The sequence below is a fragment of the Felis catus genome, chromosome C1 (genome assembly GCF_018350175.1).
Source record: "Felis catus isolate Fca126 chromosome C1, F.catus_Fca126_mat1.0, whole genome shotgun sequence".
Taxonomy (NCBI): domain Eukaryota; kingdom Metazoa; phylum Chordata; class Mammalia; order Carnivora; family Felidae; genus Felis; species Felis catus.
Window position 1 is genome coordinate 131557298 of NC_058375.1, and position 27418 is coordinate 131584715.

Here is a 27418-nt window from a genome sequence, read left to right on the forward strand (position 1 = left end):
TGGGGCCCAATTCTAAATCTATGGACTCGCAAACTCCAATAGAGAGTGGGTAGTAATTAGGAGTTTTATTTAACATTTCTCTATTTTCTTTTTGGTCATTGCCTATAAATGAAAAAGTAAAAGAGTAAGAAAGGGACAATTCAAGAAAAGGAAAGGAAATATTTGTGTTAAAATTGTTTAGATTTGTTTGCACACACACCTTCATTTTTTATTGTCACAAATAGCCAAAATACTAATACTCTTACCCTTAATATGTTCAATATTATGTTTAATATCTTCAAAATTTAATTTTAGGCTAACAATATTGGTTTTGTGTGTTGCAACAATGCACCTGCAATGTACACATAAGACACATACACATACACACATAGACTGTATAATGGAGCAACCTCTCAGGAAAACATATATTTTGTGCCACCATTTGGTACGAGAAGCACATGCTTTTGTACATAAATAAAGGGATTTTTAGAAGTCTTGTAAATCTATTATATGTTGAACACTTATTACAGAAAGAAAACTACAGTACACAGGTGGGAAAATCTCTAAAAATGGATACACATATCAAGAAGAATAAATAACCAACTCATTAACCTACCCTCTTTTAGGATTTACAGCAATAGCATAGGGTTCTCCAGCCATGTTTGTTAAGAGTCTGGTGCAGTTGGGGCCATTGAGCTGCCCTACATTGATAGAGTACCTCAGACTAGTCCAGTGAGTGGTATAGTAACTGAACCAGTGCATTCTAGAATGATCAGTCCAATAAATATTTCCAGCAACCCAGTCAACTGCTATGTCCCTGGGCCTTTTAAATTCAGGACACTAAAAGAAAACAAAGCAAAAAACAGTGTTTTCAAAAGCAAAGCAGGGGTGGGGTGTTCTGTATTTATACATTGATATTATATAGGAATAATATTTAACATGGTCAGGTGTTAATTATTACACAGGGTTTTTAAATAACGAAATACTTCATTTTTTTTCTTAATTTTTATAGATATAATTTCACAAATCTTAAGTGCACAATTCACTGGAGTTCAACCTATGACTGACCTTGTATAACCACAATCTAGAATATTTCTACAATTGTAGAAGGTTAACCTGTGACTTCTTCTGGTCCGTATTCCTCTGTGACTAACAATAATTCTGATATCTAACAAAAGAAAATACCTTAAACAAATCTATATAAATAGCATCATACTGTTCTATTCCTGGCTTATTTTACTCAACAATGTATCTATGAAATTCATCCAAATTGTTGTGCATGTGAATTATTAATACATTTTTATTGATGGGTAATATTTCACTTTGTGAATATACCATAAATTGTTCACCATTTTACTGATGATGTCCATTTGGATTATTTGTAGTTTTAGGCCATTACAACCAAAGTCATGAATATTCTTGTACATGTCTTTTGGTGGACACAAAGCATCCATTTATGTTGAGTTTTTAACAAGGAATAGAACTACTGAATCTTATAGTATACATATGCTTAGCTTGGATAGATACTGCTAGCTTTTTTTTTTCAAAGAGTTTGTACAAATATACACTCTTTTCAGCAATTTAAGGAAGGCCCAGTTGTTCTCTATGCTCCCCCATACAATTTGATATAAAAATTGAAAAAGAATATTAGTACAGATACACATGTAGAAAGATACTATATTTGAACATATTTTAAGAAAAATTCCAATCTCTGCCATTTATATTAAATTTACTAGCTTGGATTTTCTGCTTAATATTGTATTATTGAATTATCGTGAGACAAAAAGTAAGAGAGTTCATTGCGAATAGACAGCAAGAAAAATAACATATGCTCTGTGCCCTTCAATTAACTTGATCACTTCGAGTAGGAACTAGTGTCATAATTAATTTTACATGGCCAGGTTTATTGTGCATAACCAAAAATGAGAAAGGATTCCCAAGGGTATTATATCAAGAATAGAAACAATTATTTGAAGGTGATTATAACTACACATGTATTCAATGTGTAAAAGCTTAATTAGGACCTGCAACCAGTGGAAATATGTGTTTTTAACACATAATAGTTTCTTGTGTGAATTACTAGTGAACAGATTTTACTGAAGGAGGAAGTGGATTTGGATTAAAAGAAGAGAAACTAAACTTCTCAAAAAGAACATGAGATGCCAAGAAACAGAAATTGCAAGCCAATGTCTGCTGTATGATTACTGGCATCTCAAGGAAGGAAATACGGCCTGAACTAAACACAGAACCCATACAGATTTCTAATGACCTTTATTATCAGACTTTCCACCTTTTGATTTAAAAGCTGAAATCATGAAATTTATAGTAACCTATTTCTCAACTCCAACAATAAATACTATCCTTCTACCCAGTGATAGCACAGTGCTGTTAACTGAAAAGCACTCTGCAATACCATATGCTTTAGAAACACTGTATACATAATACTCATAGGTGGGTAGAATATAAATATTTGTCCTAGCCAAACCACAAGATTATTTTCAAATGTTCCAGTATCATTTAAATTAACTGTAATGCTTTTTTCTTTTCTGGCTTGGCAGCATTTAAGAGTAAACACATCAACAAATGGCATGGGCATGTCAGTGTAAGTCATAAATTTATAAATATGAGAGACAGTGGAAAAATAACCATTATAAGCTGTTTAGAATCTGCTGGAGTATATTTGCCATTTTCTAGCACTAGTAAAGCAAAACTTCAGCATGAAAAACATATGATATTGGTTGTCTAGCACGAGCATAGAAAAATACTTAGTTTTCTTTTATCAGATGTAAATATATACACATGATTTTCTGTCCTTACAGTATCCTTGCTAAAATAGGACATATTTCATGCAAAGTTACACCTTTTTGAATTCAGGATTTTCATTTTTTTTTACTCATTCTCAAAAAAGTCTGATTATCTTTCCATTCTATACTTCTAAATCTGGACTGCAGGCAATTAAAAATCCAAAGTCTTAATTTTCATAGAACATCCATAAGTTTGATTAAGTGATACTTTGTCAGGTAAGCAGGCTCGTGAAGAATCTACTAATGGCAAATTGTAGAAGGATAAATAAAATTTATGTCACATTACCAGGGTAAGGAATAAGGCTTAGGGAATGGGAAAAATGTTACTTTTCAATGCTAAGCACAAGAGATAGTGATGGAGATATTTAAATGTATACATTTATTCTCTGGTTCCCTAATCAAAGAATCCTTAATTTCATTCCAGGATCAACTAAAGTAATTAGAATATGGAGTAAAGGATGTCACACCCAGTAAATTCAACATATGGTCATAAATTATCAGTACAATATGATTCTCAGAGAATAATGGCATCAAGGTGAAGATGCTACCAGATGTTCATCTTCATTGACTCCTAATATACTGAACGCTCAATGATTCTCAGCACTGAAGAGAGCAGAACTGAATAGAAAAAGAACAATAACAAAAAGAAAGCAATAGGATGGTCCTATTGTTAAGGAAACTTAAGCCCAAATGAGGGAATCACCCTTTATAATGAGTTCCATAGGAATGAAGCAATCCCTCTTTATTGCTCAGTTTGACCAGGATTGTGAATGGTATTAGCCATATAAAAAGGATTCTGATACTAAATGGATATTGGCTGCGAAGTGGGAGTAGAAATTCCTGTTGGATCTTGATATAAAAAACAGACAATTTGTGGAGAGGTTGAAAACCAAACAGGTGAATACAAAAAGTGGCCAAACACAGTAAAAGTAAACTTAGGTTCTGGGAGTGGAATGGAGTCTGACATGGGAAAACAGAATGGGAAAGCTAAGCCATTTGCTTCCAAAGAGGCTCAAAACAAAACAAACCAAATAAACAAACATCAGATTCAAAAGAAGAAAAAAATATAAAACTTTCATAGCCCCTTTGGCTGGCTCACTAGATACATAGGCCTGTGAGTTAGAGGCACTCAAGAAATATGTCCTATTTAAGAGACTGCAGAGACATGTGGTTACCCTGACAACAAAAGGCGTTGCTCATATTGTTGCACAAAGTGGAAGACACATTTTGACTGCTTTCTCCAGACAGACGATTTCATTCCTAATAAGCTCTCTAAATACAGAGCCAAAGTTTTGAGGCCTAAGGCATTCTTCCATGTAGAGATATATTAGTCCAATGAATGAAACACTTAAATCTTACAGAAAAATTGGCAGCTTGGTTGTAACAAAATTAGAGGTTACTACTTTAAACTACTAATCCTTTACAGCTGTGGATGGTAAGGTACTGTCACGATTCCAGCTTCAGTAAACTAAAGATTAGAAACCACAGTGGGCACGGGGGGTGGGGGGCGCCTGGGTAGCTCACTCTGTTGAGCCTCTGACTCGATTTGGGCTCAAGCCATGATCTCATGGTTTGTAAGATCAAGCCCCGCATCTGGCTCTGTACTGACAGCATGGAGCCTGCTCTCTCCCTCTCTCTCTGCCCCTCCCCCAGCACTTGCACACACAGTCTTTCTGTCTCAAAATAAATAAATAAACATTAAAAAAAAGAAGTCACTGGAGACATCTGATTTAAATCAAGGAAAGAGGAAAACTTATGAAATGGGACTTCAAGCATTTGAACCACGGAAATACTGTCCTGTTCTTAAAAATTCCTATAGTTAGCAATACTTTAAGAAAATACAGTTAACACAAGGATAGATCACAGTAGTCACATATTTTATCTGTCTGTGATGTTTTCTTCTGAGAAAAGAAAATCGGGTTCATTTTACTAAAGTTAATTATCCTGTAATATAACGCTATTAAAACAAAGATGTAAAGCTGCTCTAGGTGTGTGTGTGTGTGGTGTTTAACATACTAAGTGAAAAGTGCCTTTACATTTTTGGTCCACAATATACAAATCAGATTAAATTCTCATAAACCAGGATATAGCAGTAAAATAATGACTATGAAAATTCTAAACATTATTAAATTACATGGCTTAATACTATTATAAAATATGTGGATATATATTATTTCTATCTAGAAGCTTATAGCAATGGGGAAATCTAAAAGAACCAAAAAAAAGTTATATTTGGAGCTAGAATGTCTAAGAGTTCCAAAAACATGTCAGGAAGGAAATTCCTGGCTTCTATCTGAAATTTATTCTGAACAATAGATTTTTTCAATCTGAGTAATTTTAAAGCTATATTATCTATATTAAGACTGTATCACCTTAAAAGGCACACTATAGGCACAAACTCCTACTGGGGGAAAAGGAACTAAATAAAAGTATGTAATTCTCAGACAATTTCCCAAAAGACGACATATGTCTTTGGATTATAGACTCAATATTGTATGTGACTTTATCTTTTTTTCTCTTTTTTTAGCATACTCAGTTTTCTTTATTCATCATTTACCACCCTCCTTCCAAAAAAAAAAAAGTACAAAACTGGCTCTCAAAACCTTCTACACACTATCAGGTAAACAAAAGATATGGAAGGCTAAAAAGCATATTAAATTTGGAATCAGAAACTTGGTGTAAAACCTAATCCTAGTTTCTCTCCAAATTCTGTGATATATAAAATAAAGGCTTCAGATTAGATGATCTGTAAAATTCTTCTGATTCTAAACATTGAATTATATAACAATCTAAAATATTTTTCATTCTAAGGACACCTGGGTGGCTCAGTCGGTTAAGCATCTAATTTCAGCTCAGGTCATGATATAACAGTTCATGAGTTTGACCCCCATGTTGGACTCTGTGTTGACAGCTCAGAGCCAGGAGCCTGCTTGGATTCTGTGTCTCCCTCTCTCTTTTCCCCTCCCCTACTTGTACTTTGGCTCTCTATCTCAAAAATAAATAAACATTAGAAAAAATTTTAAAGAAATGAAATATTATTCATTCTATATAAGCCTGCATTTTATATAGCTTTAAGGATGTATCTAATGCTAATTATGAATTTTCATGAATAGTATGTGAAAAATTTGTTAGTACTTATGGCACAATTTTGATATCATCCCCCTATGTGAATGACCTAGAATTAGGGAAGGAAGGTTTCTTCTGACGTTTACAATTTAAACAAGCATAACACTTGAGATAGAAAGCAGAGCTATCTGAAAGCAGAGATTGCAAAATTATAGATTGAGAGCTAATTTTAAGTTCAGGTAAACAAAAACCTTTTAAGTAAATTTTAACTTTAAAATTAAGATACCACTTTAAAAATTCTAATTTGTTTTTCTTAAAAATTAAGTATATGTAAGATAGTCTATCAAAAGCAGGGCAATATTCCAGAATAGCAGTCAGTCAGCTTCTGACCCTTGATTTAATGGAATGTGGGACTCACCCAGGTCCCTAATGTTATGTAAAATCTGTTTCACTCATTTACCTTAGCCCTATAGCTGGTTTGCAACCCACCTGTACCTTAAAGAGACACAAGAAATTGATGTTATTGGATAAATGATGTATCAATAAGAAAGGAGTTAAGACAGCAATAAACTCATAGAAAAAGAGTCACAGAAGCAAATGTTGATATGGTCTCCAGAATCATTAAGTAAACATCTTATGGATGAACAGTAATATTCAGTATATGTAGCATATATATATATGTGTGTGTGTGTGTGTGTGTGTGTGTGTATGCCTATGTATACAATTATGTACAAACTGGGATCTTATAAAGACCTCTGGTATAAATAATTTTTATAGCTCAACACCAAAAATCCAAATAATCCATTTAAAAAATGGGCAGAGGACATGGAATAGACAATTTTCCAAAGAAGATATACAGATGGCCAACAGACATATGAAAAGATGCTCAACATCACTAATCATCAGGAAAATGCAAAAATCACAATGAGTTGTCACTTCACATCTGTCAGGATGGCTAAAATAAAACACACACACACACACACACACACACACACACACAACAACAACAACAAGTGTTGGAGAGGACGTGAAGAAGAAGGAACCCTATTGTACTGTTGGTGGAAATGCAAACTGGTGCACCACTGTGGAAAACAGTATGGAGTTTCCTCAAAAAATTAAAAATAGAACGACCATATGATCCAGTAATTCCACTAGTGGGTATTTACCCAAAGAAAACTAAAACACTAATTTTAAAAGATATATGTACCCCTATGTTTACAGCAGCATTATTATTTACAAAAGTCAAGATATGGAAGCAACTTAAATGTCCATCCATGGATGAATGGATAAAGAAGATGTGGTATGTATGTATGTGTGTGTATATATATGTATATATATATATATATGTGTGTATATAGGTGTGTGTGTGTGTATATATATATATATATATATATATATATATTACTCAACCATGAAAAGAATGAAATCTTGCCATTTGTGACAACATGAATGGATCTAGAGGATATAATCCTAAGTGAAATAAGTCAGAGAAAAAATACCATATGATTTCCATTCATATGTAAAATTCAAGAAAAAAAAACCAAATGAACAACAACAACAAGAGACAAAAGAAAAACTAGATTCTTAAATATAGACAACAAACTGGTGGATGCTAGAAGGGAAGTGGGCGGGAAGAAGTGATATAGACTAATCATATGATGAACACTGAGTAATGTATGAATTGATGAATCATTATACTGTACACCTGAAACTAATATAACACTGCATGTTAACTATACTTGAATAAAAATACTAGGCTCTTATACTTCAATGTATCTCATACATCAAATAGATTCAGATTGCAAATATATATGTGTGTGTGTGTGTGTGTGTGTGTGTGTAAATATACATGATACTAAGTTTTATATATCATTTTCCAGTCAGATTCATGAAAATTTCCTACTGTCTTATTACTCCCTAGAAAAACTAACAATTTGATTTCCAAGTCTAAATGGAACCTGGAATAAATAAATGAGGTCACCTTGTAGGATACTTCCTGGGCATTCAACTGACATTCTTTAGATTATAATCAATCTTTCTGTGAGCCTGTCCTTTCAAACAGTACAAGTTGGTTCAATTTTGGAAGACCTGAAAATACATTATGTATGCTAAGATCTTGCCTAAGCAAGACCAATGTTAATATAGTGAAAGTGATGTCTTCTTAATAAAGGAGTTTTCGTTCACCAGGATAATTAAGGAAGGCAGAAGAAAGAGCATGCTTCAAGATTCTGAAATGAAGTTGCAATCCTGGAAATTAAGTATGGTATATTTATAGCCAGAAAAAATGTGTGTTTGAGGGTGTATGTTCGTAGGTGTGTAAGGAAATGGAAAGGGTGTGGTGTAAGATGAGAATGGATACCGTGCAGAGGCTAATAAACCAATGATTTTTATTTATTTTTTTTAAGTTTATTTATTTTTGAGAGAGAAAGAGAGAGAGGGAGGGAGCGAGCAAGCCAGCATGAGTGGGGGAGGGGCAGGGGGTGCAGAGCATTTGAAGCAGGCTCTTCGCTGACTGCAGAGAACTCAAAGCGGGACTCAAACTCATGAACCGTGAGATCATGACCTGAGGTGAAGTTGGGTGCTTAACAACTGAGCCACCCAGGGCCCCTAAACCAATGATTTTTCAATGGAAATCCACTGGAAGGATTGAAGTGGGGAGATATGATTATATTAATGTTTTAAGATTATGTTGGCTATGGTGTGGAGAATCACTTAGGACTGGGGACCAGAAATGGATATAGGATAATCAGAGGAGGTTTACTCAATGGGCCTCAGAAAGGAGAATGTGGAATCATAATCTAAATTTTTGTGAGACAAAAGTAGATAAAAATGGGATATATCTAGAGATAAAAATATTTGATCTTGGGATGAATACTGAGGATGAGAAGAAAAACTTGTAAAGTATAACTTTCAAGATCAATATACTATTCCAATGTATACCAAAGATTTTCAAGTAATTTATTGCTTGTAACCTCTTAAAAAATTATGTAACTGCTTTAGGACAGGCTCTGTTCTAGATGTTAGAATTACATATAGTAGTGGCCAAAACAGCAAAAATATCTGCCATGGGAATTTACTTCTAGCAAGGTAAGGTACAGAGTAGATAATAAACATAATAGATGAGTAAATAATACAGCAGTTTATCAAAGATATGCACTATGAGAATGGAAAAACAAAAAAAGAGTACGGTGTTGAGGATCCAGAATGGGAGGACAATAGATTGCAACTATCAGTATATCATGTATTCAGAAGATGATATTTGAGCAAATTCATGAAGGAATTCAGGAATTGAGCCATATAGGATATCTGGCTGAAGAACATTTAGACCAAGAGAACATTCCAGAAAAGGCCTTACATTAGTAGGTACTGATGGATTTTATAAATACCAAATACCAAAGCATCCCTGGAGAAGAGTGAGTAAGGGAAAAGTTAATAGGAAATGAAGTCAGAGAAGTAACAGAAGACTAGATCTCTTAAACCCTTGTAAGATATTGTGAGCAATTTATCTTTTGCAATGGGGGGCCACTAGGTATCTTTGATTAGAGATGTCATGTGATCTAATTTGTGTCTTAGAAGGAGAATTCTGGCGACTGTGTGGTGAGTAAGAAGAAAAGAAAGACCAGTTAAGAGTCTATTGCACTAAATCAGAAGAAAGATGATAGTGGTTCAAAAGTAGGTACTTGCAGTCAAGCTGACATAAGGTAGTTAGCTCCTAGACAGAAGTTACATATGATTGCCTGATTTTGGAATTATGAGAGAAGAAGGATCAATATTGACTCCAAAATTTTTACTCTGAGAATCTGCAAAATGGATGTGCCATTAAATGAGATTGGGGAAGCAGTTTTTGTGAATTATGAGAGATTTATTTTTAGGCATGCTACTTTGGGAACATTTTTTAAAATCCAAAAGAAAAAGCAAAGTAAGTAGTTGAACAAAACCTGATATCAATTTGGTAATTGTTAGCATGTGGATATGTGTTAAACCATGACACTATATAAAATCTGTAAGGAAGTGCAGAAAGGTAGCAAGAAGAGATCAAGGTTGGGGCCTATAGGTATTCTAATATTAAGAGAAAAGGGAAAATAAGATAAAATAATAAAAGAATAACTATGTTGATGATTCATCTTACAATCATTTTGTATTTCAGCATTATTATTACATAAAATGAGGTAACAAACAAAAAATCTACCTAAAGTTTAATTGGAGACACTGATATTATTAAGATGTAGAAAAAGGTTTCTCAACTGCTGATATTTTAGTCTGAATAATTCCATGTTGTGAGAGGCTAGCCTATGTAGAGTGTTAAGCAGCCTCCCTGACCTCTACCATATTCACATGATGCCAGCAGTACTCCTCAGTTGGGACAATAAAAAATATCTCCAGACACTGCCAAATGTCCCCTGGGGTGGGAGATCATCCCCATTTGAGGACCACTGATGCAGAACCACGGACTGTTCTCTGATGTCTGCTTCCTCTATGACTTTCAGCATTTGTCAACGTCTTTAATTAATATCTGTCACAAAACTTACTGAATACTTCTTTGTCCTCATTTACTTGATCTTTGGCAGTGCTAGAAATATAATTGCAATCTCCTTCTCAAAATACTCTCTTCTCTTAGTTTCTGTGTCTCTACATTCTCTTGTATTCTCCTAATACACTTCACACTCACTGTCATCATTTTAATCTGCCTTCAGAGCTTGGTTCTGAGTGCTTCTTTACTTCACCTGTACTCTCTTCTGGTTCTAGATATCTCCTCTATTCTTCTATTTCTGAAGGTATATCTCCAGTCCAGAGACTAAGATCAAGACTTGAATACATCACTGGCTATTTGGCAACTCACTTGGGTCTCTTACAGCCTCTCACTTAGATCTCATGACTAAAACTGAACCCATAGTTTACCATTTTCACAATCCATCCATTTGTAAAATCTAGGTCTCGAGTCCTTCCTATCCTCATTTTCTACATTCATTCTATCTGGAAACATTGTTAGTTAAACTACTCACCTCCTTCCATTTTGAGACTATAATTCTGCAACCTATCACTATTTGTGTACCAGGTTGGAGCACAATCCTCCTATGTGGTCTCTTTCTGTTCCACCTTTTCCCCCACCAAATCCATCCTGTACATCAAAGTGAAATAGTTGTCTTAGACATAAATGACATTACTTCCTCCTCATCTTTTAGGTCTTAGCTCAAATCTCCTCTCTTCAAATGGGCCTTTATTGATCACCCTATCCAAAGAAGACTTAGAATATCTGAGTTTTTCTTTCTTGGTCCATTCTGCATTTCCTGCAATATATTTTTCAAAATTGGAAGTTTTGGCATTTATTTATTTATGAGTTCACTTGACTTTGTCTTTGCTCCCCAGAATATAAGCTATATGAAAATAAGACTCTGTTATCATTTTACATCCCAGGAATGAACATCAAACCTAACAAACAGAACTCCTTAAATAAAGCTTTGGGTATGGAGAAAACTGGACTGGTTCACTTTAAAATACTATACAATATATTCAATAATAGCCTCAGAATTATTAATTGTGGAATCATGTTTTACATAGTCCTTATAAAAATTATATTCAGTAAAATTTTGAGTATTGATTACAACTGTTACAGAACCATTTGACTCTACTCAGTACATATTGCTAAGAGTCTGTCTTACGCAATCAACAATAATCAAGCCACAAAATGGCAATAATTTAATGGTTTGATAGTTTTAGATTTCTTCCAAAGTAATCATAATACATGATTGTAATTGTTAACTGTTTGAGTAAACTCAGATGGCTTGAAAAGTATTCTTGCCAAGTGAATAGACAATTTCACGATAGTTTATAATGATACAAATTTATAATAATAAAATAAATTAAAAAATGAAAAAAAAACTATCAATTTCTACTAGTATTCCAAGGTCCTAAAACAAGACTTTGAAGTTTGCTAAAATATGTACACACAAACACACACATACACTTATGTGTGGGTACATATGCACACCTAATGCACACCTAATGTGTGTGTGCGTGTGTGTGTGTCTATGTGTCTATGTGTGTGTGATGTACACACAAACCCATATATTGGGTTTGAGGTTTATAGCTACAACTCCAGTTAAAAATTGAAAGCTATTGGGGCATTTGGGTGGCTCAGTCGTTTGAGCGTCCGACTTCGGCTCAGGTCATGATCTCACTGTCCGTGAGTTCGAGCCCCGCATCTAGCTGTGTACTGACAGCTCAGAGCCTGGAGCCTGTTTCAGATTCTGTGTCTCCCTCTTGCTCTGCCTCTCCCTCTCTCTCTGTCAAAAATAAACATTAAAAAAAATAAAAAAATTGAAACCTATTGGGGTGCCTGGGTATCTCAGTCAGTTAAATGTCCAACTTCGGCTCAGGTCATGATCTCACAGTTCATGAGTTCCAGCCCCACATGGGGCTGTCTGCTCTCAGCACAGAGCATGCTGTGGATCCTCTATCTCCCTCTCTCTCTGCACCTCCCCCACTTGTGCTCTCAATCTCTCTCTAAAATAAACATTAAAAAAAATTGAAACCTATGAAATAAAACTTAGTTGGATATTTTCTTAAAAGCTTTCAGGAAAAAATAATTGTTTAATCAACTTGTTGAGCAAAAGATATGATTATTAATGAATAAAAGTGTAAGCATGTTCATTCTGAACATCCTCCTCTGCCACAATAAAGAATATGTCCAAAATGATATCTCATATTCATTTCTCAAAAATCAGGTAAATCAGATAAACCATTGGTTTTGCTCAGGAATATTTAGCTCTTTAATGGTAAAAATTGAATCTGTATTTTTAAAATAATTTGCATTTTTCCAAACATTGACCTACTTTACAGTGCTTGTCATTCTGTACTTTGCTGTACAGCATTTCATACTAGAAATGATAAATTGCCAGAAAGTATGTACAATTGTTGCATAATGCTATCATATTCTGTTCTGACTACTAAAATTTAAATTCAGAAATCTCATTATGCTTTACATATAGATTGAATCATGTCAGCCTTTTAAGTTTTAAATTATTTAATTTTCTTAAAGGAAAAAAAAATCCATCCATTTTGTATAGCCCAGGGGGCTAGAAAATCATAAGCATTTCTATCTATAAATAACTTAGCCTGCATTTGAAATTTAAATTGATAATCATAATTAGTATTCAAGCCATTTTCACAGATTACGGAAGACTATTCCCTTCACGACTTCCAAAAAAAGATCGTATTGAAAATTACCTTCCTTTGGAATGGACTTCAGTTAACATTTAGTTGTCTGAGTAAGTCTTCTTCTGATTTCTGATACAACTATTTTTCTACACTTTACTGGGATGGAAATATTCCAATATTTTTAGTAACTGTAAATATGCTTTCAAGACATCCTGCTATCACGTGGCTAACTTCTTCGATTTGGCTCACTGATAAAGCAGTTTTAAGTAAAAATCCATAGTTTCATTTTTGTATTTTGCTTTCTTTCGCCTATGGATTCAGAGATAGAAACCAATATTCCATATTCAGATTTGGGAAAAATCTTGAGTTTCATTTTCCAAAGGGTGGGGAATTCTCAGGTCAGTATCATTTCTTATTTGCATAAAAACTTAGAAGATGAAATAGATTTCATGCTAATTAAATTATTGGATGACTAGCTGGAGAATTATTAAAAAAACAATATAAAAAAGCAGATACATGGCAGAGTAATTCAGAGGGGTAAAACATCAAATCTTTATACATAAGCTGAATTTCAGAGGAATAAATACAAATTGCCCAAGTAAACAACTAGATAGACATAAACTATGCCATACATTTTTTTGGAAAGCATATATATTTACTATCTGGAAGAGACTTTAGAAATATCCTACTTCGATATGATAGTTGTTTTTCGAATAAGTAAGTAGAGACTAAGAGATGTAACAGTTAACTCAAGTTAAACTCTAAATTTGGTCACAATATAGCTGAATGGGCATAGAGGAGTCATTTAATCATTTGAGAATTCACATTATTCATTAAATTAAGATGTTAAGTCTCTTCAGGGCACGTGCCTGGCTCAGTAGGTTAAGCATTGACTTCGGTTCAGGTCATGATCTCACTGTTACTGAGTTTGAGCCCCTCATCAGGCTTTGTGCTGACAGCTTGGAGCCTGGAGCCTGCTTTTGATTCTGTGTCTCCCTTTCTCTCTGCCCCTCCGCCACTCAACTCTGTCTCTGTCTCTCTCTCTTACAAATAAATAACCAGTAAAAAAAAAAAAAAGATGTTAAGTCTCTTGGCTTTGAGAAGATGGCAGAATTTCCTGCATCCCTCAAACACAGCAGTATTGAGGCCAGAACCCTTGGAATGTGAGAAATAGAGGCTGCAGAGTGACAAAAAAATCTCTACAGGTAGAAAGAGACAGCTTGGGTGGACAGAGGTGCATGTATGCAAATTGGGAGAGATAAAACGGGCTGTGTAGGCCCAAAGCGGGGAACCCCTTTGGTGGAGAAACAAAAGGAAGAGAGAGGCTGTGGAAGCGTGGCATTGTATTTGGACAAGAGGAAAACCTCTCTGTACCAGAGATTGGGGGATGAGAAATATTAAGAGAGCCATTTTCTACTTTGCAAATAGCCTTAGAAGGTAATGATTGGAGTTTTCAGGGTTGTGTGAGTTTCCCTGGACCAGAGCCAGCATGTATTTGTGCCTTGTGGAGAGGGGAACTGGCCCCAGGGCACAAAAGTAACCTCAGGGATGTACTGGGAGAGAACAGTCCCCTCCATTGAGTACTGTGGGAAGTGGGTAGATTACCCCCACCCCCCAGGACAAAAGACCCTGCAAGCACCAGCCAGAGGCCCTTTGTCAACTGGGCAGAGTGTCGGTACTCCAGAACCAGGTCCCTGCAGAGCAGGGTCCTTTAAGACATCAGGTTTTGAATTCCAGCTGAGCACCTAGGAGGTGTGGGAGAATGTGGAGCAGGGCAAGCAGGCCGCCCAGGCTACTCTGTGAGGGCTGCCTACACAGCTTGGTTTGAGACACCCAGTCCAGAGAGGAGAGATTGGGGTGTTTCCATTTTTCTCCCCATTATCAACATAGTGGGGCTTCAGGAAACAGGACAGTGGCCCCCAGTGGAGGTGGCACCCATTTACACCAAACCCTGTGCCAAGTAACTGCTTATCTACCAGAATGGGACTGACACTGACCAAACCAGACAGCCTCTCCTCCAGACCAGCACAGACAGCACAGTCACTGGTTTCCAGATACCAACGGACAACTGTCCTGAGGTTTTGTATGATGTCTGTTTTTTTAAATTATTATTATTTATATTTCCTTTTTCTTTTTACTCTATTTCTCTTTTCCCTTCTTTTTCTTTCTACTCTCTATTTCTTCCTCCTTTGGAATGAGCCTCAGTTTCTGATTTGATTTTTGGTCAATTCTTATTTCATATATATATATATATATATATATATATATATATATAATTTTCATTCTTTGTTTCTCTGTTCTGGTTGTCTGTTTGTTTAATCAGGCATTTTTACTCTATTCTTTTTATACCTTTTCTGTATCTCCTTCCTTCTTTACATTCCTCTCTCTCTCTCTCTGGATTAAGCCTTATAGTTTCTTTGATTCTCTGCCTGGTCTTTTTTTCCACCCCTGTCATTTCTCTCTTTGTGTGGGATAAGGTTTCTTCTCCCACTTTTCTCCTTTCTTCCAGGGTTACTTCAATGAACAAATCAAAGCACACGTGGTGGAAGGTCCAGTCCACTACTACGAGCAGTGAGATAAATCAACCAAAGATTCAACAACAGAGTGCATGCAACTCCAAAAACACTGAAATGCCAGGCTCTGGACAGTGTGTGACCCCTTTTTAATATAGTAGTACTCACAGGTACAGGACACATAACAAGCTATTAAAACGCATAAAAGATAAAAAACTAACCAAAATGATGAAATGGAAAAATTCTCTTAAAAATAAATTTCAGGAAGAAATGACAGCTAGAGAATTGCTCAAAACAGATATAGACAATATATATGAACAAGAATTTAGAATAATAGTCATAAGACTAATAGCTGAGCTTGAAAAAAAGCATAGAAGATGGCAGAGAATCTATTGCTACAGAGATCAAGTACCTAAAAAATAGTTATGATGAATTAAGAAATGTTATAAATGACATGCAACATGAACTAGATGCAGTGGTGGAAGAAGCAGAGGAGAGAATAGGTGAAACAGAATAAAATTATGGAAAATGATGAAGCTGAGAAAAAGAGGGAAAGGAAATTACTAGACCACAAGGGGAGAGTTAGAGATCTAAATGATTCAATGAAACAAAATAATATCCATATCATAGGAGTTACAGAAGAAGAAGAGAGAGAAAGGGACAGAAGGATTATTTGAACAAATTATAACTGAGAGCTTCCCTAATCTGGGGAAGTATGCAGACATCCAAGTCCAGGAGGCACAGAGAACTCCCTTAAAAATCAACATAAACAGGTCAACACCATGACATGTCGTAGTGAAACTGGAAAAATACAAAGATGAAGAGAGAATTCTGAAAGCAAGTAGGGACAATGTGCCTTAACCTACAAGGGTAAACACATAAGGGTAGTAGTAGACCTGTCTACTAAAACTTAGCAAGACAGAAGGGAGTGGCATGAAATACTCAATGTGCTGAATAGGAAAAAAATGCAGCCAAGAATCCTTTATCCAGAAGGCTGTCATTCAGGACAGAAGGAGAGATAAAGGCTTTCCCAGACAAACAAAATCTAAAGGAGTTCATGACCACTAAACCAGCCATGTAGGAGATCCTAAGGAGTATTCTGTGAGTGGAAAGCAGCAAAGACTACAAAGGACCAGAGGCATCACCTCAAGCATGAAACCTATAGATAACACAATGACACTAAATCCATATCTTTTAATAATCACTCTGAATGGAAATGGACTAAATGCCCCAATCAAAAAATACAGGGTATCAGAATGGATTAAAAAAAAAAACAGCAGCCATCTATATGCTGCCTACAAGAGACTCATTTTATTATTAAAAAAAAATAAAGTTTATTTATGTTTTGAGAGAGAGAGAGGCAGTGCTTGAACAGAGAAGGGGCAGAGAGAGAGGAGACACAGAATCCAAAGCAGGCTCCAGGCTCTGAGCTGTCAGCACGAAGCCTGATGCGGGGCTCAAAATCATGAACTGTGAGATCATGACCCGAGCCGAAGTCAGACACTTAACCAACTGAGCCACCCAGCCGCCCATACAAGAGACTCATTTTAGACATGAGGAGACCTGCAGATTGAAAGTGAGGGGATGGAGAACCATTTATCATGTTACTGGATGCCAAAAGAAAGCTGCAGTAGCTATACTTATATCAGACATTTTAGATTTTTAAAATAAACACTGCAACAAGATATGAAGAAGGGCATTATATTATAATTAAGGGGTCTATCATTCAAGTAGAACTAACAGGTATAAATTTTTATGCCCCCAATGTGGAGGAACCCAAATATATAAATCAATTTATCACAAACATAAATAAATGTATAGATAGCAATACTGTGATTGTAGGGGACTTTAATACTCCGCTTACAACAATGGACAGATCATCTAGGCAGAAAATCAGTAAGAAAACAGTGGCTCTGAATGACATACTAGACCAGATGGACTTAACAGATATATTCAAGACTTTTCATCCAAAAGCAGCAGAATACACATTCTTCTCTAGTGCATATGGAACATTCTCCAAAATAAATCACATACTGGGTCACAAAACAGCCTTCAACAAATATAAAAGGATTGAGATCCTACAATGCATATTTTCAGATCACAATGCTATGAAACTTGAAATCAACCACAAGAGAAATTTTGGAAAGCCTCCAAATACATGGAGGTTATAGAACATCCTACTAAAGAATGAATGGGTCAACCAGTAAATTAAAGAAGAAATTAAAAAAAAATGTGGAAGCAAATGAAAATGAAAACATGATAGTCCAGACACTTTGGGATGAAGCAAAGGTAGTCCTAAGAGGAAAATACATTGCAATCCAGGCCAATCTCAAGAAACCAGAAAGTTCCCAAATACAGAACCTAACCTCATACCTAAAGGAATTAGAAACACATCAGCAAAGAAATCCCAAAGCCAGCAGAAGAAGAGAAAAAGTAAAGATTAGAGCAGAAATAAACAATATAGAATCCCCCCCCAAAAAAAGAAAAAAAAAAAAAGAAACAGTAAAACAGATCAATGAATCTAAGAGCTGGTTTCTTGAAAGAACAAACAACATTAATAAACTTTGAGCCAGACTTCTCAAAAAGAGGACCCAAATAGATAAAATCACAAATGAAAGAAGAGAGATCACAAAAAATCCCTCAGAAATACAAGCAATTATCAGATAATACTATGAAAAATTCTATGCCAACAAACTGGAAACCTGGAAGAAATGTGCAAATTCCTAGACACCCACACACTAACAAGACTCAAATAGGAAGAAACAGAAAAGTTGAACAGACCTATAACCAGCAAAGAAATTGAGTTGGTTATCAAAATCTCCCAACAAATAAGAGTCATGGGCCAGATGGCTTCTCAGGGGAATTCTACCAGACATTTAAAGCAGAGTTAATACCTATTCTTCTAGGCTGTTTCAAAAAAAAAAAAAAAAAAAGGAAGGAAGGCTTCTGGACTCATTCTCTGAAGCCAGTATTACCTTGATTCTCAAACCAAAGACCCCACTAAAAAGGAGAGTTAGAGGCCAATATCCCTCATGAACATGGATATAAAAAATTCTCAACAAGATACCAGCAAATCAAATATAGCAGTATATGAAAAGAATTATTCACCATGATCAAGCCCAATCCTGGCTGCAGAGCTGGTTCAATATTTGCAAATCAATCAACATGATACATCACAGTAACAGAAGAAAGGATAAGAACCATATGACCCTTTCAATAGATGTAGAAAAGCACTGGACAAAATACAGCATCTATTCTTAATAAAAACCCTCCAGAAAGTCAGGATAGAAGGAACATAACCTTACATCAAAAAAGACATCTATGAAAGGCCCACAGGTAATATCATCCTAAATGGGGAAAAACTGAGAGCTTTCCCTCTGAGATTAGGAACATGACAGTGATGTCCACTCTCACCACTGTTGTTTAATATAGTGTTGGAAGTCCTAGGCTCTGCAATCAGACAACAAAATGAAATAAAAAGCATCCAAACCGGCAAAGAAAGAAGTCAAACATTCACTTTTCACAGATGACATGATACTCTACACAGAAAACCTGAATGACTCCACCAAAAAACTGCTAGAACTAATACATGAATTCAGCAAGTAGCAAGATATAATATCAACATAAAGAAATCGGTTGCATTTCTACACACCAATAATGAAGCAACAGAAAGAGATATCAAGAAATCGATCCGATTTACAACTGCGCCAAGAACCATAATATACCTAGGAATAAATCTAACCAAAGAGAAAAGATTTGTATGTTGAAAAGTATAGAAAACTAATGAATAAATTGAAGAAGACACAAAAAAATGGAAAAACATTCCATGCTCATGGATTGGAATAACAAGAACTGTTAAAATGTCAGTACTACCCAAAGAAATCTACACCTTCAATGCAATCCCAATCAAAATAGCACCAGCATTCTTCACAGAGCTAGAAGAAACAATCTAAAATTTGTATAGAACCACAAAAGACCCCAAAATGCCAAAGTTATGTTGAAAAAGAAAACCAAAGGTGGAGGTATCACAATCCCAGACTTTAGTCTGTACTACAAGGCTGTAATCATCAAGACAGTCTGGTACAGGAACAAAAACAGACACATAGACCAATGGAATAGATTAGAGAACCCAGAAATGGACCCACAAATGTATGACCAACTAATCTTTGACAAAGCAGGAAAGAGTATCCAATGGAAAAAAGTCTCTTCAGCAAACGGTGCTGGGAGAGCTGGGAGGCAAAAAGCAGAAGAATGAAACTGTGCCACTTTCTTAAACCATACACGAAAATAAATTCAAAATGGATGAAAGACCTAAAAGTGAGACAGGAAATCATCAAAATCTTAGAGGAGAAAACAGTCAACAACTTCTTTGATCTTGGCTACAGCAAGTTCTCACTTGACATGTCTCCAAAGGCAAGAGAAATAATGCAAAAATGAACCTTTGAGACCTCATCAAGATAAAAAGCTTCTGCACAGCAAAGGAAACAATCAACAAAAGTAAAAGGCAACCAACAGAATGGGAAAAGATATTTGCAAATGATGTATCTGATAAAGGGGTAGTATCAAAAATCTAAAAAGAACTTACCAAAGTCAACACCCAAAAAACAAATAATCCAGTGAAGAAATGGGCAAAAGGCATGAATAGACACTTTTTCCAAAGAAGACATCCAGATGGCTAACAGACACATGAAAAGATGCTCAACATCTCTCATGATCAGAGAAATACAAATCAAAACCACATTGAGATACCACCTCACACTGCTTAAGTAGCTAGCTATAACAACTCAGGGAACAGCAGATGTTGGCAAGGATGTGGAGAAAGGGGAACCCACTTTCTCTGTTGGTGGGAATGCAAACTGGTGCAACCACTCTGGAAAACAGTGTGAGGTTCCTCAAAAAATTAAAAACAGAATTACGACCCAGCGATTGTACTACTACATATTTATTCAAAGGATACAGGGATGCTGCTTTGAAGGGGCACATGCACCCCAGTATTTACAGTGGCATTATCAACAATAGCCAAAGTATGGAAAGAGCCCAAATGTCCATCCATTAATGAATGGATAAAGAAAATGTGGTGTGTGTATGTATGTATATATATACATGGAATACAACTTGGCAGTGAAAAAGAATTAATTTGCAACAACATGGATGGAACTGGAGGACGGTATTATGCTAAATGAAATAAGTCAGAGAAAGACAGATATCATATGTTTTTACTCATTTGTGGAATTTGAGAAACTTAACAGAAAACGATAGGGGAAGGGAAGGAAAAATAAGTTGCAAACAGAGAGGGAGGCAAACCATAAGAGACTCTTAAACACAGAGACCAAATTGAGGGTTCATAGGGGGACAGTGTGTAGGGGTGGGGAAATGGGTGATGGACTTTGAGGAGGGCACTTGTTGGGATGAGCACTTGTTGGGATGTAAGTGATGAATCATAGGAATCTACTCCCAAAGCCAAGACTATACTGTATACACTGTATGTTTGGTAACTTGACAATAAATTATTAAAAAAGAAAGATGTTAAGAATGGACTTATTCCATATTTATAATATTGAGGTATCAGGGTTACAAAAGAGATTTAGGAAGTGAATTTAAAAGATTTCCCTCATCTGTATAGCCTTAAGTTTTGTTTTGTTTTCAGTGTGTTGGTTGGAATTTCTATGGAGTGCTCAATGTCTAGAACATTGCCCTAAAACTCATGGCTCAGAGGTTCCAATCTTCAAATCATGACATTTAATCAGCTATGATGGAATCCTAGAAAATGTACCTAGTAAATACTGTTAGCTGTGGGTAGGTCTGAAGAAAGAGAGAAAAACAAAGCCTAGATGATACAACACATGTAATCACTTCCATTAAAAGATAAAATGAGGTTTCACATCCTATGAGGAAAACGTTAATCAATAGCTTTACCATTAGTTACAAAAGATTCTATAGTACAGTCATAAAATTAAAAATTAAAATATTAAAATATATACACATCAACATATAATATACACATAAAACACATATATTTATATATTTTTATGTTTAAGAATAAAATCTTAATTACCAAACAGTAATCAAATTTGGTTTCTGATCTACAATAAACTCTGCTTACTAGAAGACATTGATTATAATTAATCTCCCCAAGGACAAAACTAAAATAACTATCAAATAAGCTTTACTGAAAAAATTGTATCAAATTCAAGATATATTTTTAGAAAATAAAATTCAGACAAAAGTAAGTTACAAATAATTTTTCATGTGATAATATGCATCATAGAGAAAATTATCTTGTCAATTATCATCAACATCATGGTCATCATCGGCATCGGCATCATGTTAATAGCAATCATCTATATAGTGCTTATTATGTGCCAAGAACTATTAACACTAACATAATACAGTACATGTGTGTATATGCATATATATATATATTCCTCACTAAAACCTCATGAAATAGAGAGGGCAGAGAAGCTAAAAGGCTAATAAGCAATAAGAACAAAATTAAAACCCAGGCAATGTAACTCCACAGTACATACTCTTTATCACTGCATTTTAATAAGAGATGAAATGGTACCATAGGAGCAATGTTGTTGCAAAGCAGATTTGTGTTTTATGGATACAGAAAGCTAAAGCTAGTTAAGACTGACCAACTTTTGGCTGATAGCAAGTGAGTGAGTGAAGAAAGACAGAGTGATCTAGTAAATTTCTTGGCTTTCTCCTAGAACTGTTCTTAATAGAACTAAAGGTGGTATATAAAACAGTGTTTTTGTGTGGAAGGAGTTGAAGAAACAACTCTGATGTATATGGATTTTTACTCAAGTTAATTTAATCCAAGCTGAATTAGAAAGTTAATATGACTTCATTTAAAACCAGATTATTGTGATCTACCTGATAAAAATACCTTCCAAATTTCATTCAAATGGTATTCATGAAGTTCAAATTTTTATGGTAGATACCACTGTAAAAGATAGTAAAGTCTTCCAGATAGGTGCTTCTGATTCTTTTCAAATACAAAGCTTCAATTATATCCTACTGTTTTAGCACTTGACTTTTTGGTTGTATGGGAATGGGCCATGCCCCATAAAAATAAGTATTTATCTGTCAATTTTCTCCCAGGTTACTTCAAAATAGAAAATACACAATAAATTGACATGCCCTAAAACAAACAAACAAACAAAAAAGGATAGTGTACAACCACAGATCTAAACAAATGTTCTAGTTTATTTTTTCTCAAAAGGAATACCACGATAATCAACATGTCCATCATATACCAGCAAAAATATTGCTCTGTTTTGGATGTTCCCTGAAATACAGTTATCAAGAGTCAGAAGAAATGGTTACACAATTGAGTTGATTTCTTGCCCTAGAAGAGAAGTATATTTCTGATATTGTTAAAAATGAAACAATATTCCCTGCATATTTTTGGCAGTTTATTTTCTAATGTGAAAAATTAATGATTCCCAATCTCATCTCATGATGAAAAAAACTCACATCATAATATAATGTTAAATAATACAAAATATAAAATTCACTAGAAGTAACAGGTATTAGTCATTACTATTCTTGTATAGCTAAAGGAAATGTACTAAAACAAAAACATAGTATCATACAATTAAATCATATGCAGCTGTGAGAATAAATGAGTAGGGAAATGTTTTATTTTTATACAGGGAGAATATTGGGAAAAATTATTGAATGTATTAGTTACCTCCTATAGTCAGATATTATGATAGATAAAAAACAAAAACAAAAACAAAAAAAGCAGGAAGGTGGAAAGGTATGAGCCTTCAAATAGTCAATGTTATTTACTTACAATCAAGCCACTGTTTGCTTGCCTTTTTTCTCTGCCATGGATCCTTTTGTAGAAGATCCCGCCTGGATTAAACTGAGTACTCCAAATAATCATATCTCTTTGATAATATACATCCATCCCTGTTATCCTTGAATTATGTTCAATATGAGAAATTTGTTGATGATCGCCACTGTAGTTGAATGGATATATAAAACCCAGGATATCAGTGTCATTAGCAATGTAGAGAACTTGATCTTCAGAGCCTGGAGATTATTATAATGAAATACAAAAATAAAGTAAATTTCAACTAAAGTAAAATCAGTAATTGTACTTTTAAATTATCTTGAATTACTATTCTTAACACATTTTCTTGCTTAATAAAAATCAACCAACTTTATATCATGTTTTAGTCTTCATGACTTATTTCTAATACACACTAACCTAGACACTTCTAAGAGTTATTGATGTCGGTTTTCTCAGGCAAAGCTTAGTCTGTGGCTAGAAATTAGGTGTTTGTAATATATGTCCTATTCATAAAGAGAGATTTCTATTTTATTAATTGCAATGCATTATGTTCTAATGCTTTGATTCTCAATATTCAGATGTTACATTGTGTACTCATTAATCCTCAAACATTCCTGAGATTTTAGTTTATGCATCTGAGTTGCTTTGGGTTAAGAAATTAAAATTAAGAGGTAGAGAGTCTTCTTCTAATACTTACATATTTTTAATATTTTTAATTTTTTATTATGATATCAGCATTTACTACATTAATGTGTCTACAGTGTTGCTCATGGGTCCTTATAGCTTGAAGTTTTGACAGCTACAATACGATACTAATGTCATTTGTATACTGAGACAAGTAAAACCCTAATGTGAATTCTGAATATATTAACTAAAATATTAATGAAACCATAAAGATTGAATTGCATATATACTATCTGCAAATTAAACAAACAATTAAGTATAGTTCAGCTCCACAGGTTCTCATTTGGTTATGTTAGCTATGTTATGGCAGGCATGGAAAGTAAGGATTCATATTTACATTTTACAGATAAGGAAATGAGGCTCAGAGAGTTTAATAACTTCCCTGATGCTACAGATTGCAAAGGAGGGGCAATACTAGGATCAAATTCAAGTACATCTACCTCTACAGCCCATCCACTATATCATGTTGTTTTCCACTGATAATAACTGTCCTATGAATGTTGTCCAATTATGTACTACAACCAATAATATGTTACAATGTTATTTAGTTAAAACATAAGCATTAAAATCAATATCTAAAAAAGCCCCAAATACCTGACTTCATGTTTTAAAATTATAGTCTTAGGTAAACGAGGTCTGAATTAAAGCATGATTTTATTTTAAAACCTTTTAAATTCTTACTCAAAATTCCATTCTCCTTATAATGCTAACTTTAACCTGTTATTTCATTGGTATAAAAATATTTCTCAAATACACTGAGAGCAGATGAAGAAAGATACTTTATATTCTATCACATCAGCTTTTAAACTTTTCCCTCCTTTTGAACAGATTTTTCAAACACGAAGTGATTTTAACAGTAACCATGTATTTGACAGTTATGTCTAAAACCTATCCCAGATTAGATTAATTAAGAATGATAACTAATCACCTGGGCAAATAGGTCAGTATTAAAGAGATTTATTTATATTTTCAGGCATTAAGGCTAAAATATAACATGAAATGTTGTTTTCCCCATAAGATCTTAAAGCAGTTATAACAGCATTTGAAATAATTGTTAAAACCTTACCTTTTGCTATGCAGGTGTTGTTCCTTTCCTGAAAATTCTGGTCACACACACATTTATATGACCCTTCCACATTTATACATTGGTGGGAACATGTGCCAAACACCAAACATTCATTAAGGTCTAGAAGAGAAGAGCTCTAAATAGCATCATCATACTCCCAAAATACTCCCATTCTTTCCACATTTCAAAAAAGACAAATTTATTTTTCTTCCTTCAACTTTTTTATTGCTATTTCTTTTATTGTCTTTTAAAAAATCTCAAGTCTGTGACTTGCTGTGTCCTATTTTCTGGCCATAACAATTATTTTTTCATAATAGTTTCACTATAATAACTCATCAAGTGTTTGTTGATTGTTTTTTAAACCAAAACATTGAAATATCTCTTCAAACTTCCTTAGTATTTTCATTCACTCAAACAAACAAACAAACAAACAAACAAACAAACACTTCTTTAGGTTTCCTTTTAATCGGGTAACTGATTACCTATGTCCATACCTTTGTACATATCATATAATGTCCCATAATCCTCTTGCCCACCTTCACAAAGAGAATTTATACTCATCTCTCAAGATCCACCTGAAGTAAAACCTTCATTGTTCTCCACCACGGGATGGTAATGACTATCCATCCCATAGTTTCTCCACCGTATCTCTCTTACAGCCCTGTATATACTACATTTCATATATGTGGTCATATATTCATATCCCCTACTTGACTGTCAGTACCTTGAGGGTTTAAATTATTATTCATTTATTTTATTCCCTTCATTTTACACAATTCTTGGCAAAAAGTGAAGATATAGCTACACTTTGTAACACACTTCTAGCTTCAAAAATACGATGTGATGATGTTACCAGAAGGGCTATGTAAAATAAACAACAACAAAACTATGAATGTCTATAAGTAAATAAATATACATACGCCATAAGTAATAAATAAATAAATCACAGGCAATATTCTGTGGCTTAACACATGCCTCTAATTTTAATGGCTTAAGCAGGGCCAGCAATGACATCAGGTTATTCTGGTGAATTACTGCTTTCTCAGCATAATTCCTCTGCTTCTTATATCATGTATAGTTGCCCTAATTATGTAATAAATCTGTGAGACAAACCCTTCTTTTGAATTAGAAAATTCAAGATTAAGCTCAGCAATAATAATTATCTTTCATTTAACTCTCAACTGTGTTCCAAAGCCTCAGTGGTAGAGATCAGGACTTTCCCACAAACACTTGCAAATGACAGTGTAAGGCTTTCTGATGCTGTTGTCTCTACTGTGATACTTTGCCCAAGGTGAACTTAAGTACTTTCACAACAATTCATTTCTGTGTTGGATTGAAACGTAGGGTAAAGAGATGAAAACTGTATTGTTAGTGAATATTGTACCAGGGATAAGGCAAAGTATATCTTATCAGCATTTGGCCATCAAAAAAGCATTACAATAAATGTACTTGATTTGTTTGACACCTGTAACTTTGAACAGGATGTTATTTGATTTTTTGGTTTCCCTTTGATGTGGATTCAAAATCCCTCCCATGGTCTCATATTGGCCAGAATCACCATTTTCTCCTTGTCTCTCATCTCTATACTAATGTCAGGGTGTCGTCTGGTTGGCTCAGTTGGTAAAGCATGTGACTCTTGATCTCAGGGTTGTGATTCCACATTGCACAGAGAGATTACTTAAAAATACACATATATTTTTAGTATATATGTATATACTAATGTCTGTACTGTGAACTTTTGAAGGGAGAGGAAGAATCTCACACATGTTGTGTACCTAGAACAGTGCCTGGCATATAGTAACTATTAATCCATTTCTACTTCTCTGCTGTTATTTTCTTTAATTTGTCTTCCCTTTCTGTATTCTAATTAAAGTGTTTTGACTCTAACATCAAATAGTGATTTCTTATTCTCTTTTTGAGCTATATAGGAAGAACACAAACACATTTGAATTCTTTGAATTATGAATCAAAGTAATGTCTTTCCCTTCCTCCGTACCAAATCAAATTGCTTTTCCTTACCATCAAAACTTCATTTAGTAAAGATACAAATTTTATTGGAGTTCAGAAGTTGCTAATTTGCACAACAAAAATAGTGGATTTGTAGCAACTTAAAATGAAGAGTATAGTTGAAGCTTATAGCTTGCAAAGAATATAATTAAAAATAAAGAAACTTTTGAGAATGAGAGTTTTAAATTTAGTAAGTATATACAGAAATAGAGCCCATTATTCACAAATAAATGTTAGAAAATTAATGTTATTTGAAATGAAAATCTTGAAGAGGGTGTGTGTGTGTGTGTGTGTGTGTGTGCACGTTTATATACAATTGATACAAAGTGTCTGG

At 34.5% G+C, this 27418-nt stretch overlaps 1 protein-coding gene across 1 annotated transcript in view; it reads right to left on the bottom strand.

Moving 5' to 3' along the window:
- The window catches only part of LRP1B (LDL receptor related protein 1B), a 1940511-nt gene that overhangs the window by 105741 nt on the left and 1807352 nt on the right, over positions 1-27418 (bottom strand). The window contains exons 78-80 of the mRNA XM_023259298.2: positions 25078-25197; positions 23325-23566; positions 596-819 (exon numbers count right to left, since the gene is read on the bottom strand). Of these exons, the coding sequence (XP_023115066.2) occupies positions 596-819; positions 23325-23566; positions 25078-25197 (586 nt within the window). The remainder of the gene's footprint in view (positions 1-595; positions 820-23324; positions 23567-25077; positions 25198-27418) is intronic.